At 39.8% G+C, this 14,357-nt stretch overlaps 1 protein-coding gene across 1 annotated transcript in view; it reads left to right on the top strand.

The window, feature by feature from the left end:
- MYH15 (myosin heavy chain 15) overlaps positions 1 to 13,395 on the top strand; it is a 75,410-nt gene extending 62,015 nt beyond the window's left edge. The window contains exons 38-42 of the mRNA XM_089692233.1: positions 66 to 236; positions 502 to 606; positions 762 to 857; positions 6,093 to 6,224; positions 13,291 to 13,395. Of these exons, the coding sequence (XP_089548359.1) occupies positions 66 to 236; positions 502 to 606; positions 762 to 857; positions 6,093 to 6,224; positions 13,291 to 13,308 (522 nt within the window). The 3' untranslated portion in view covers positions 13,309 to 13,395. The remainder of the gene's footprint in view (positions 1 to 65; positions 237 to 501; positions 607 to 761; positions 858 to 6,092; positions 6,225 to 13,290) is intronic.
- Positions 13,396 to 14,357: the final 962 nt, after the last annotated feature.

Below are 14,357 nucleotides of genomic sequence, written 5' to 3' on the forward strand. Positions count from 1 at the left end.
ATGTTATATACCAAAATACTCATACTTAATAAACTTGTCAGCTATGTAATCCTTCTCATTTATAGGCTGCAATGATGGCAGAAGAACTGAAGAAAGAACAAGACACCAGTTCTCACTTGGAGAGAATGAAAAAGAACATGGAGCAAACCATCAAAGACCTGCAGAAGAGACTAGATGAAGCAGAACAGATTGCACTTAAAGGGGGGAAAAAACAGATTCAAAAGTTGGAGTCCAGGGTATTACATTATTCCCTTCTAAGTGTATGCTATGACCCCATTTACCCGTGTAAAATGTGAACTCCTTAGTCTAACTGAAACATGTAAACACCTTTTCTGTGCACTTAACATTTTGGTTACAATAATACATATTTATGTATATACAATTCTGCAGAAAATTATTACCATTGAGCAATAAAATAATATGCAAAATTCCATAAAAAGGCTATTATACATACAAGATATTTTAAATTCTTTATCTTAAAAACAAATGGTTTGTTTGTAGGTGCGTGAATTAGAAAATGAACTGGAAGTGGAACAGCGTCGGAATGCAGAGTCACTAAAGGGAGTCCGCAAGTTTGAAAGACGCATTAAAGAACTTACTTATCAGGTATAATGTAAACTATACAAAACTATAAGTAGAAATTGAATGATTAAATATTACTAAAAAAAAAACCTATGACAAAAAATGTATTATAGCCATGGAAAAACAGATAAATGCCATCTAGCCCATTTTTTTAATCATGCTGATTTTTATTTTGGAAGGCGGAAGAGGATAAGAAAAATCTGATCCGAATGCAAGATTTGATTGATAAATTACAACTGAAAGTTAAGAGTTATAAACATCAAGCTGAAGAGGCTGTAAGTTTTTCCAGAGATGTGTCCTTTATTAAACATAATGTATGCAACAAAGAAGATGGTCACTGTGACACACTAGAAAATAAAAGTCTGCTTCCTATCATTCATTTTTTTTTTACAGCATACACATTATAAGATAAGTTCACCTTTTAAAACCAAAAATTAAATACACATCTTTTTCCAGGGAAAAAAATGTGCATTTATTATTTTTTATTAAGTGCAATCTCAGGCTCCTGCAGACTGTCAATGTAGCTGTCTGCTCATACCTCACAAAGGCAGGTACTGAATGACAGGAAGAATCAAGGAACTACTAGAGTGCTCACCAGTATCTTGGCAGTTCACTGAGAACTACAAGCTGTCAGCCACAATGGTTGACAGTAGTTGTAGTTCTCCCATTCACAGAACTCTGAATAAAGTATGTGCTGGGTAGGTGGAGCCCAGCACGGCCGCTATTTTTAAAATTGGGACAGCAGGTGTGGGGAGAAGTTCCCCAGCCCACTGTCAGAATGGGGGCTCGGTGGGGAGGGGCTGCTCATTTAGTAGCATATTACATGTTACGCCATAGATACAGATGTAGCATGATATGAAACGTGAACGTATTCTTTAAACTAAACCTGTGGGCCCCAAAAGAATGTGAAGTGGCAACTAATATATAGAGCAGACATGTTTGCCTACATGCAAGTTCTAAAAATTCCCCCAGGACTCCCGAAACCAATAAATAACTTCTGTTGTTGTTGGCTCTGGCCAACTACCTCCTTACTTTTGCACTTTATTATAGGCCCATCATTTAAATGGGTTGTCTCAGTAAACCATAGTAAGGCACAAGAAAGGATACCTACAATTTGGAGTTAGTCATTTGACGCTCACAGGTTTGCTTTAAAGATGCCCCTCTGCATTTTTTCTCTGAATTTCCAGCTCACCTTGGGAACAAAGAAGATAGTTATATGATGATGTTTTCTGGCAGATATGGTCATCCCATATACCTCACACTCTGTTTGGCTGGCTAGATATAAATCTGCAGCAAGGGTAACAAACATGCGCAAACCCCTAGATGTGATTTACAGCATGTTGTTGAGACTAAGATGATATGATAAATGATATGATATGATAGCTCCTACTAATACAACGCTACCATGTTTTTTTGCAGCATTACCCTCTTAAGAGTTGCAAAGTATTTTGTCCCCCTATAGTTCTGCACAGCCAGGCAGCACGTATTTCCACACAAACTTGTATTCAGTAGTCAGTAACCAGTCCTTGAGCTTGTTTTGAAGTTTTATTAGGGGGGTTTCAACTTGGATAGGGTAAGGGGTGTACGGGATGTCCAATGCAGCTGAGAAACTGAGAACAAGTTCCTGGACTATGTACAAGTTGTTCCAGCAAACAGTCTCTTTCAGAGAGCTAGCCAATGTCTCCTGTAGTCAGGGGCGGACTGACCATTTGGAAACTCGGGCACTGCCCGAGGGCCCGGGATCAGTGGGGGGCCCCATGAGATGCCCCTGGTACCTTTTTCATAGGCTTTTTTTAGTTTGGGCAAGGACACAGGGGCCCCATGATCCCCTATTGCCCGGGGGCCCCATGAGTTGTCAGTCCACCCCTGCCTGTAGTACCTCCCCAGACCCCAGACTATTGCACAGGCTGCTATTCAGCCTCTGACTAAAACTTAGGACTCTAGCTCCCCCTAGCTTACTAAAGCATATGTTCTGCATTTAAAATGATTTAGTATACACAGCTCAGTTGCTATCTTTCAATGTTTAAATGTTCATCTTCACACTTATCCTACTGGTATCTGCTTCTTTTTCTGTGTGACCCCAAAAGTAAACTGGTAAAAAATGTAGGCCTACATGTTTAGTAAAACAACAAAAAAGAAAAATTCCCAGCTCTAACTTGCCAGCCAGCCTGCAAACAAACCAAATTAACCTGTCTAACAGTATGCGTTAAAAACAGGGGTTTAGTTAACACACATTTGCAAATACATGCGTAAGCTACAGAGCCTCATCACGGCACCCCAGTATTATCTTTTTTGTTGTTTGACATCCATCACCCTTTCATGTGCTCCTTGCTGTGAAGGCCAGTTATAGACTGGGGCAGTGGCCATTTTTTGTACTACATGTTTAGTAGTTGATGCAACCACACCCCCTTCCCTAGGTTTACTGCAATACAGGAGAGTAAATAAGGACTCTGTTTGCAACACAATTATATAAACATTGAATCAACATTAACCAAAACTCAAGATGACTGATTTAAATAATTAGGAAAGTATTAGAGAAGGGAGTGGACGATGCCAGTAATACCTCTCTTGTTGATGAACCACGTTCATAAACGGCCACCAGCTCCTGCACTTCTCCTGTCTGGTCGTTTATGTACATGGGCCGGATGGGAGCAGTGCAGAAGCGGCTGGCCGTTTATAAACGTCCTCCCACATTCTCTGCCTGTGTGCGCTCCCTGGGAGTGAGCGGCACCACGATCCGGTGCCTGCTGTGTCCGGAGGACACTGATCGCTGTACGGGATCTTTGTGTGAGGTCCTGATCATGTGATCACTGATTGGCCAATCAGTAATCACATGAATAGTAGTAAGCAAGATGTCACTTCCTGACATCATTGCTTACTACTTGTGTAATCTGTGAATGATCACAGAGGTCACATGGTACAAGGCTATTCACAACAGCCTTGTACCATGTGACAAGCTGTGACCAATCAAAGCTCTCACAGTATTTCTCAATGGCTGCTAGAATGCAGCCAGAGAGAAGGAGAAATTATTGCTTTTACAGCCTATATGGGTGTAAAAGCAATCAGTGTAAAAAAAAAAAATCTTCATCACCCCTCCCACAAGCAGTACAGTGTCACTATAGTGACACTGTACTGCTAGGGTGACAGTATGTTAAAAAGAAACAAAACATAAATAATAATATAAAAAAATAATAATGTAAAAATTTTTTAGAAAAATTATAATTTTTGGTTATAAACGAATTTGGGTTATTTATTTATTTTTTTTACTAAAAAGATAGCTGAATACATTTTGGCCAAGATTTATGAAGAAAGATTATTTATTTGCAAAACTGTATAAGAAAAACACTTTTTTTTCAAAATGTTTGGACTTTTTCATTTATATAGCAAAAAAATAAAAATCCCAGTGGTGAATAAATACCCTCAAAATAAAGTTTTATCTGCCTCAAAAAATGCTAAAAAAGTCATATGGGTACAGTGTTGCATGACCGCGCAATTGTCATTCAAAGTGTGATAGCACTGAAAGCTGAAAATAGTCCTGGACAGGAAGGGGGTGAAAGTGTCCGGACAGGAAGGGGGTGAATGTGTCCGGACTGGAAGTGGTTAAATCAGACCACATTGTACACCTTAAGTCTGATTGAAAGCATAACTAAAGGCACAACTTTTTTGTATAGAATGGAGGGGATTAGAACTTCTTTCATAATTTTATTGCTGTCTGTGCCCTGTTTAGGGAGATTCACTCTCTCTATTTGCCCTGTTTCCAGTTATCACCAAGAGTAAAAGTGAGGAATAATCCCACATTTTTGGTTATCCCCAGAACAGGAATAGAGGGGAAATTTTCCAACACTGAAACTAGTTCTGTGACCCTGGTGACAAGCAGGGATTCTCTCACTTTGAAGGGACTTCCTGTTGTGGCTGTGGGACAGGAAGTGAGGGGAAATTTACATAATCAAACACAGATGGAAAAAAAAAATAAAAAAAATTGAACATTGTCATAAACTTTCATTACTCTATCCAAAATGAAAAAAAGTATTTAGTTCTACTTTAAAGTGGTTGTAAACCCTCACATACATCCAGTGAAGCGAATTGCCTCAGGTGATACACAATTCCTACTAAATTCTACTTATAAAATTACAAAAACCCTTGTGAGCTGCTATTACTTAAAAAATTGAAAAATAAATATTTTTATGGGGAATCGCCCACACTATTCATACCCTCATATACAATGTGTTAACACTATAATATATACAATGTGTTAACACTATAATATATACAATGTGTTAACACTATAATAGTAAATCTTTGACAGTGCCATGCTTCTCTAAAATGAAACCATAAACCTAAATATGTGCTTTCCAAAATCATATAAACTATCCAAAATATAATTGTACAGTCCAGCTCAAGTCCTAATAATTATCTTTTGTGCTCCACAATGTTATTAGAAGACTCCTTTTAATTCTTCATTTTTTGTCAACACCATTAATGTTGCAAAAATGATGTTACGGTGAAACCCACCACCAGATGTGCTCTCACCTGGGGTATATGACCAAACCGCTAGGTGAGGTCATATAATGCTTGTGTCCTCTCTCACAGGACTTTTATAATGATTACCCAATGGATCAGATGATTTCACTTTTTAAATTGTCATGACTTCTCCTTGATACTTCCTTCACTCAGCACTCCATTCCTCCTCAGCCATGCAAATGGAAAGTGAAATAACAATACACAGTGTTTAACCCGTATAAAAACTTTATTTAACATAAAAACAAAACTCCCACTATTGCACTCACATTTTCTTGGTGCTATAGCGCACCACACTGTTCAACACAATATACATACAGTAATCACATCCATATCAATGTTTCCAGTATATAGTTACCAAACATCATCTAAGGATTATAAGCTTCATGACGTCAGCAAGGCCCATCCTCCTACATACATTGTTCCTGTTTATCTGTAGCCTACTATTCTCTACAGTCATTCAGAGTGCTGAATTTATAAAACTTGTCTGAGAGTTCAGAAAAAAGAGGTCTGAGAACTGAAATTACAGACTTACAAAGTGAGGAGAGCTCTGAGAGCTTATTGGAGGAAAAGGACACACCCCCTTTCACACAGCTCACAGGAACAGAGCTGTGGCTGTCAATCTGCTGGAGGTCCCTCCCCTGTCACTATTTTTATCTTGGTGTCAGGAAAACGTGTCAGAAGTGACTCATGTAGATAGCTGAAGAATGAGGCAGCAGACAGAAATGACACTTCGTGCTCTTAATTGAGACAAGTACACACTATAGAGGGATATGCTTTGTTCACATACCATGTCTGAGGTTTGCAACCACTTTAAAGTAAATTGTGGGAAGTTTCTGACTTTGGCTGAGATGGGTAGCCTTACCAGGTTATTTCCATGTCATGTGCCTGTCTTTTACAAGAAAAACAATTGTATCTTTTTTTTGGTAACTATCTTGAGTCAGGAATAAAAAACTTACTTTTATAACCGTAAAAACTGTGATCTCTTACAGGAAGAACAAGCCAATCAATATTTATCTAAATACAAGAAACTGCAGCATGAGCTTGATGATGCCGCAGAAAGGGCTGATATCGCTGAATCTCAAGTGAACAAGTTACGCAGCAAAACAAGAGATAGTGGAAAGGTAAGAGGCTTTGTTACCTTATCATCAGAAATTCTAAAGGTACACAGTTACAAAGGCAGACTGTTATGCTGTATAATGGTAATGCTGCAGTCATATGGCAATCTGAACATTTGTGAAGACCTAATTAGAGAGTCTAAGGAGACTGGAGCTGAGTTAAAGCAACTCTGTGACTTTCCAAAGAAAGACCAAAGAATGGTTCCTTCAGAAGAAAACTGAATACTTTGAAAGCTGTCTGGCAGGGGCAACGAATCCCCTGTGTCCTGATGATACAGCCTCTAACAAAGACTTTAAGTCTGTCTCCGATACCTGGTCTTCTCTTGTGCTCAGTGGTTCATTCCACTGCTCCTTAGGCCTTTACTGTGTCCTGCTGTAACTTAGTAGCCAATGTGAGAAACCACGGTGTGCAGCAGGGGCAGTGCCGGGACAAGGTTGTCTAGTGCTCACGGCAAAGATGCCAAACTGTGTCCCCCTCCCCTGCTAACAATGTGCAAGTTTAGGGGATCCTCTACCCAGCAGTCACTCACTTGTCAAAATCACAGCCGCTGTCACTACTCCTTGTAACAGAAGGAAGATGTCCCCATCCCTACAGTAAACCATTGTGCCCAGGGCAACCCACTGCCGCCCACCCCATTGTCCCGGCCCTGAGCAGGGGACACAGTCATTCAACACTCCCAGACATTTGTTCAATGTGAAGGATTTGCCAGGAGTATTTTCTTCTACTTTGCACTGTGCTGATAATACAGAGTGATGACACTAGGTTAAGGAAGTCAATCCAATATATAATACAAAATAGGTGGATGTGAATACAGGATGATAGAGCTGGATGGTATAGAGTTTTTGCTTGTAGTCAGAAGCCTTTTAGTCATGCCCATTTTAACGGCTGAAGTACAGTATATTCTGATCACACTGTATGGAGACTGTTCATCATATCTGCTAGTAATGACGTTTCTGTGAACTTTCATTATATAAGTTGAATATATTGCCAGCACTCCCTTTTTTCGAAAAAGCTCAATTTATTAGAGCATACTACACTGTAGTACTTTTTAAAATAAGTTAGGTGTTCTGGTGATATTTATAATGTAGACCCCAGTAGGATGTGCAGTGATAATATACTAATCTTTCATTATATCAAAAACATATTGCTATGGTTTTGGTATATTCAGCAGTCACAGAACTATAATAGCACAAAACCTGTATTTATCAGAGAAAACAATGATCTGTAAGGTAACATTTGCCCTCTGAAGTTGTAATAACTCTTGAGTACTAGTCTGTACATAACCCTTCATTTCTATATAATTTTTCCATTTTCAGTGATGGGATGGACTGATAATTATTATAATATTTGGGTTTTCTTTACTATATAGACTAAAAACTAAAAAGAAAAACAACTATATAAACTAAATAGAAAAACAACCTAAATTTGGGATTTCTTACATTTACTTTTCATTTCTTTCTTCAATCATTGGTGGTCAGTGGTCATTTAAGACCTCCCACCTTCTCCTTCATTCTGCTGATCTTCCTTTCTACTATGTTATCAAAAATTCAGCCTATTAACAATAAAGAAAGAGGAGCGTCACTCTTTACACTTCTGATGACCGTGCTATGTTCACAGAGATCTCAAAGTACAGAGTCACTCTGAGTGGCTTTGTACATCATGACTGTGATCTAAGTTGAAAGCTCAAATGATAGCCATTTATGGGACCACTGGCTGCCCAAGTGTGTTTTCTGAAACTCTGTTTCTAAACAGCACTCTAAATATGCAAGTCCCTCTCTGCACCATTTTTTTACAACTTGGCAGTACGGAGCTCGTTGGGTATGTCCATATTGTGATGTTTATGCTTAACAATATAATTGGTTAATATTTGGTTACTTTTTCTTTATTGTGTTGTGCTAGAATTTTAGGGGAAACTTGCATGTTTTTCATGACATCTTGACATCTTTGTATTGGTGAAACAAAGATTGCCTTGTGTTTGGACTGGAAAACCATGCTCTTTTGTTGGCAAGAATGCCCCCAGGCAACTCACACAGCATTCTGTTGCATTGTGTAAAACTGTAAAGTATTATAGGTTTCCGTTTACATGTAATGAACCAGCAATACTTTCAGAAGAGTAGCACTGAAAATATGTCAACTTACTAGTTATTTTAGCATGGTATGAAGCAAATAGCTGTTCCACTTACCTGGAACAAGCATACATATGAGAAGAGTCAGAGTGAACCCAGAACATTTCTGGTGTAGTTTCTTGTTCAAGTCAATTACTTAAAAAGTGCTAAAGCCATTGGATCAGCAAGTCAATGATGCCACTGAATCAACATAACAGACAGGCAACTAATATGTTCAGGACAAGACAGCAATTATCTCTTTTAAACCTGTCAGCTGCATTGTACAATGAAAATGAAAGTTTTTCCTAACAGGGTGAATCACAAAAAATATACATAGTCAAACCAATAATCAATAGTATTGGGAAAAGAGAATTTAGAATGTTGGTGGGCTATAATGGGGCTACATTTCCAATGGTTCATTTATTGAGTTAGTGTAATATATTTACCTGGGAGAAAGTAATTGTATTATTGTTATAATTACTCAGTGCACTGTATATTCAGCTTTACTAAGCCTGGAGTAGCTGCATGGCAACCAGTCAGTTTCTATTTTTTCAAATGGCAAGTTTAACTGAACAAACTGAAGATAGAAGCTGATTGGTTACTGTTCCCAGCTGTCCCAGATTCTGTCTGCTCCAGTATTGAGATCCCCCCCCCCATTTTTATATATATATATATATATATATATATATATATATATATATATATATATATGAATATAATTTCATAAATAAAGGATTTTAAAAAACATAGTAATTTTCCTTCCAGATCATATCCCATTGCATATTCTACCTTAAACTAAGGTTACCTTTTGTTCTTGTTTCCCAATGACAGTCCCTGTTGTGTGTGGTCTGTCCTTGGGGAAACAGCAAATTTGTGTGGTTGAGGGTGTGGTTTTATGAGCATCATCGGGAGGGTGTCCCTGGCACAGGCGTAACTATAGGGGTTGCAATTGCGACCTGGCCCCATGCTTCAGGTGGCCCGTGCGGTTCCCACATCACATTCATCTACACCTGCATGAGAGGGGCTGAATATAGAGCAACTGATGTTCTGCATTCTCCTCCCTGCAGCCACTGAATGCCTGAGGGAGGGAGAGAAAGAAAAGCAGATATTCAGCGGCTACAGGGAGGAGAATGCAGAGGAGCCGTTTCTCTGTATGCCACCCCTCTCATCCAAACTGCCAGGTGTATCTGTCAGCCATCGGTGGCTGGGACTTCTGGCTCTGCCTCCCAACTTGCCCCCACAACTCCAGCTCCTGCTTTTTGGTTCCAGGCTGCTCCCCCATGGAAGCCTAGAAAATCTATTCTCTGCCCCAGCAGTGCCTGGCACCTGAGTATATGGTGCATCCAGGTGTCCTACTGCTACATTGTCCCCCACTTGTCACACTGTCCCCCCACCTGTCGCACTGCCCCCATTCTGTCATACGGCCACCACCTGTCAAACTGCTCCCTCCTGTCACACTGCCCCCGCCTGTCAAGGTGCCCCAACTGCCACACTGCCTCCCTCCTGTCATACTGCCCCCACCTGTCACACTGCCTCCTCATCACACTACCCTCCACCTGTCAAACTGCCTTCCCACCTGTCAAACTGCTCCCTCCTGCCACTGCCCCCCCTCTATCAAACTGCTCCCTCACCTGTCACACAGCCCCCTTCTTGTCACACTGCCCCCCACCTGTCAGATTGCCCCCTTACCTGTCACATTGCCCACCTCCTATCATATTTCCCCCCTCCTGTCACACTGCCCCCGTCATACTGCCCTTCTATCTCAATACTCCCGCGTCACACTGTCCCCCTCCTGTCACAAACCCCCGATCAGACTGCCCCCCACCTGTCAAACTGCTCCCTCTTGTCATTGCCCCCCCCCTGTCAAACTGCTCCCTCACCTGTCATACTGCCCTTCTATCTCAATACTCCCACCTCACACTGTGCCCCTCCTGTCACATTGCCCCCCATCTGACTGCCCCCATCTGTTGCACTGTCCCTCTCCTGTCACACTGCTTCCCCATACTGCCCTCATCCCATCACACTGCTTCCCCATCATACTGCTCCTCTCCTGTCGCACTGCGCCCCATCCTACTGCCTCCCACCTGTTCCACTGACCCGCCATCACACTGCTTCCCCATCATACTGCCCTCCTCCTGTCACACTGCCTTCCCTGTCATACTGCCTCCCTCCTGTCGCAACTCCCCCATCTTTTGTGCCCAGGTACCCTTCTTAGATGCATTAGTTTTATTTTTTTAGACTTTTTTTTGGTAGATTTGGTGGGTAGGTGTCAAAATGCACCTTCGCCTGTGTAATCATAAATACTTGCACCATCCCTGTATCCAAGTTACTTGTTTCCTGCTTCCCCCAGGCCCCCGTGTGCTCCCCTGGTACCCTCCCTCTCCCCACAGCACTGTTGGATTCCTCCCTCTCCTCTCCTTCCAGCTGCTGCAGTGTGATGCTTTCAGGATGGAGAGCGGGGTAGGAGGACTGTAAATATGTAATTTACAGGCCCCTTCCTTTTCTGAATGGACATAGTGACTGATCAGTATCGATTACTCACTGCCTTCCTTTTATAACTGAAGCATAATAATCTCTGTGTACAATGCTTCAGTTTGTGAATGAATGGGAAGCTCTGTACCAAATTATTCCAGTCCATTCATTCTGCTAGGTTCAGAGATGAAGATTGAGGTCTGTGTCCTAATCTCCTTTCTTGTCTCTGTTTAAACCCCTAATATCTTGCCAAAGCCCCTAAACAGGGCTCCTAAAAATTGTATAAAATATTAAAAAATAAAATTGTAAACATAAATAAAATGATAAAAAATAATAAAAAATAAAATTAAAAAAATTAAAAACTACTAACCCCATCCACTGCCCTACTGACCACATCCAATGCATTACTGACAAAGTCCACTGCCATATTGACAACGTCCACTGCTCTACTGGCTGACACTATTCACAGTCCTACTGAACTACCAGGGCTGCAAAGGTCGCAGTTGCGACCTGGAATTCCATCACCATAGGGGGTCCCCAAGACAGCAGGAAGGGAGCCCACTGCAGAAAATGTGAAAGGGATCCACTGTGGGAACATAATAAAGGGCAGCACAACGGGAGTAAAGGGCTCCAGGCTTGGAGGGAAGGGTCCTGGCTGGGGTTGGAGAGCCCTTCATGGTTTCTTGCACCGGGGCCCAGAAAGTTCTAGTTACGCCTCTGGTCCCTGGATTTTATTTTGAAAATAAATATGGTAATCTTACCTCAAGCACTTAGAGCACTGTTAAAGAAGAACTTTACCCATAACAAATTGATAAAATATAATGTCATTTAGCAACATACATTCCATATTAATACTTATGCTACCAAAAGTAGTGTGTGCTGTAAATTTTAAACAAAAAAACCTGTGCCAAAAAATATATTAAATTCCTAAACCAATGCTGCTGCTCTTTGTTGACAAACCATCAAACAAAATAAATAAAAAATAGAAAAACACAGAGCAAAAAATTATATATATATATGTGATAAATATATATAAAATATATAGAAAAAAGTTCTGTGGTGCTCAGTACATGTACTTGGTGCTCTATTGACTGTGGTACGGATCAGGCAGCGCCTGATTGTGATGTCGGACTTTGTGCAGTCCCATGTTTCAAAATATTTCATACCTGGTATGTTTACTAAACCAATATGCAGTCTCTGGCAATATTGCACCATTGTTTGGACAAATTTCAGTGTTTGTGGATTGTTTACATTATTGAATGAAATGTATTATTATTATATTATTATTTTTTATAATTATTTATTATATTACAATTTATGATTTTGTGTTTCAAACTTTATCATACCCGGGATGTTTACTAGACTCTTGTTTGGACAGATTTAAGTGAGTTATTCTAAAGAATTACAGGCCTACTATATAAAACAACAAATTTCCATGCAAAACAATGTACCGCTTTGACATTCACAAATATTAACATAATCAGACCACCAGAGAGGTTAAACATGAAATGCCCAGATTTATCATAACACAACGTTTTGCTCTGCTTGGCCTATTCAGTGACTAATTGGATGTCACCTTATTTGAATTGTACTGTTTGTCATACTTCACTGGATCAAGCATTACTGTTGCTTAAAATAGAATGGTCCATTGCAACCAATAGCTTAACCCAACCAGCATAAAATAACTTGTAATTTGGTGCACTCTGTATAGTACTCTTTCCTATTTAATAGAAAAACTGTATTATCAACACAAAAAAATTGGGCCTTGTTACTGAAGTTTCAGATAAAAGAACTACAATCAGCGGGGCTAACTTTAAGTCTGGACAACATAGAAAAGTTCTCATTTAAAGCAGAGTCTTACTTTTTAAAATATCTTATTGATACAAGTTTTGACTGATTGTCTTGCCAAAAAATAAATATTTTCCCAGTTACGTCTTTGGCTGGGCTCTTATGATAGCCTATGGTTTCTAATTTAAAATGTCCATCCTACATGACATTTGTCTTACCCTGATTGCAGTGAATGAATCAAGAAATGTCAGGCAAGAGGAAAGTAGAGACAGAGACTGATCAGTAGCTTGTAGCCAGAAGGAAGGTTTTGCTAGAATCGGTGGGAACGTAAGAAGAATACCAATGGTTGTAGGATACTCTGAAATGGTCTCTGTATGCTCCATTCTAAGTCAATATTTAGGCCAATTGTTTGTATGAATGTAGCTTTTTTGGTAAATAAAAATATAATAAAATCCAAAACTTGCAATAAATTAGTTGCTGAATAGCATGTTTCAACATGAGCAGTTTCGTATTAAGCCCAAAGATAAATAAAGCAGATCCACTGATTTTTAACTCCTATCCAGGTCCTTCATTATATATCAGTACAATGTCTGCCTTTGCTTTCATTCCAATTCTGGTTTTGGAAGAAACAAGGGCATGTTCTATGTGTAATATGTTTTTTCTCTTCCACAGTTTTTTTTTTTCATTTTGTGCATTTCCCTTATAGGTACGTGAAGAGGAGTAGACAGTCTGAAGACTCTCTGAGATTGTACTACAGTCTACAACAACTTGAAATTTTAAAATTCTGTGAAATAAATATCATCTGCAATAATTCAGCATCATTTTGTAAATTATTTTCATTCTCACATAATAAGCTATTGGCAAAGGTTTTTGAATGAGGATAAAATGTTAACTATGGCCAAAATTTCACCAAATTTATTGAGTTCGGGTATCTGCATTACAATAGTGCTACCCTAAATGATCCATTGGGTGCAGTTTTTGTATTTCTAATGCACAAGTTTACAGTAGTAATTAAAGGATAAAGTCACATTTTTAAAAAAAATTATAAATGCACATTTTTTTTCAGGTAAAAAATTAGCAGATCACTGGTACCATGCAGGTCTCCTGCAGAGCTGTCAGTATATCTGCTTGCCTGTACGAGATGTATGGGCAAGCAGATATAATGACAAGAAGAATCAATGAATTACCATGACGTTCCACAGCACAGTGGTAGTTCATTGAGAACTACAAGCCGACAACCGCTAAGTTGTAGACTTGTAGTTCATTCATTCACCGAACACCGTGAATTTATAAAAATTGGGACAGCTAGCAGAGAGGAGAAGATACTCCGCGCGTGGGAAGGGTGGGGGCCAGTCCGTTTGTAAAATGTTACAAAAGGTGAACTTATCATATTTGTAGCTGAGCATATGGTATGGAGATGTGCAGAGTTCCAGAATCTCCGATACTGGTGCAGATGGGTCTGAGCACTGCCAGTGGTGTAAGGCTGGATTGTTGGATCTCTGTGCAGCTGCAAGCAGAATGACCGTGCGTGACCAACCTCTTTGATGTCCCTAGGCCAAGAGAGTGAGCCCACCAAATTTATAGACTATGCTAGAATCCCTTGTTTGTACAGCTCACTGGGATTTGTAGTTCCAAATTGACTTCAGGATTTAATAAATGTTTGATACAGGACTACAAGTTCCAAGATCCTCTGCTCTTTGGACAAGAAGAGAAATCTCCCTCTAGAGACAGGAGATGATGCAACGACCTTGTTCCTGAGCATTAGGGGGGAAT

The sequence above is a fragment of the Staurois parvus genome, unplaced genomic scaffold (genome assembly GCF_062004578.1).
Source record: "Staurois parvus isolate SC_StPar_1 unplaced genomic scaffold, SC_StPar_1.0 ptg000580l, whole genome shotgun sequence".
Lineage (NCBI taxonomy): Eukaryota > Metazoa > Chordata > Amphibia > Anura > Ranidae > Staurois > Staurois parvus.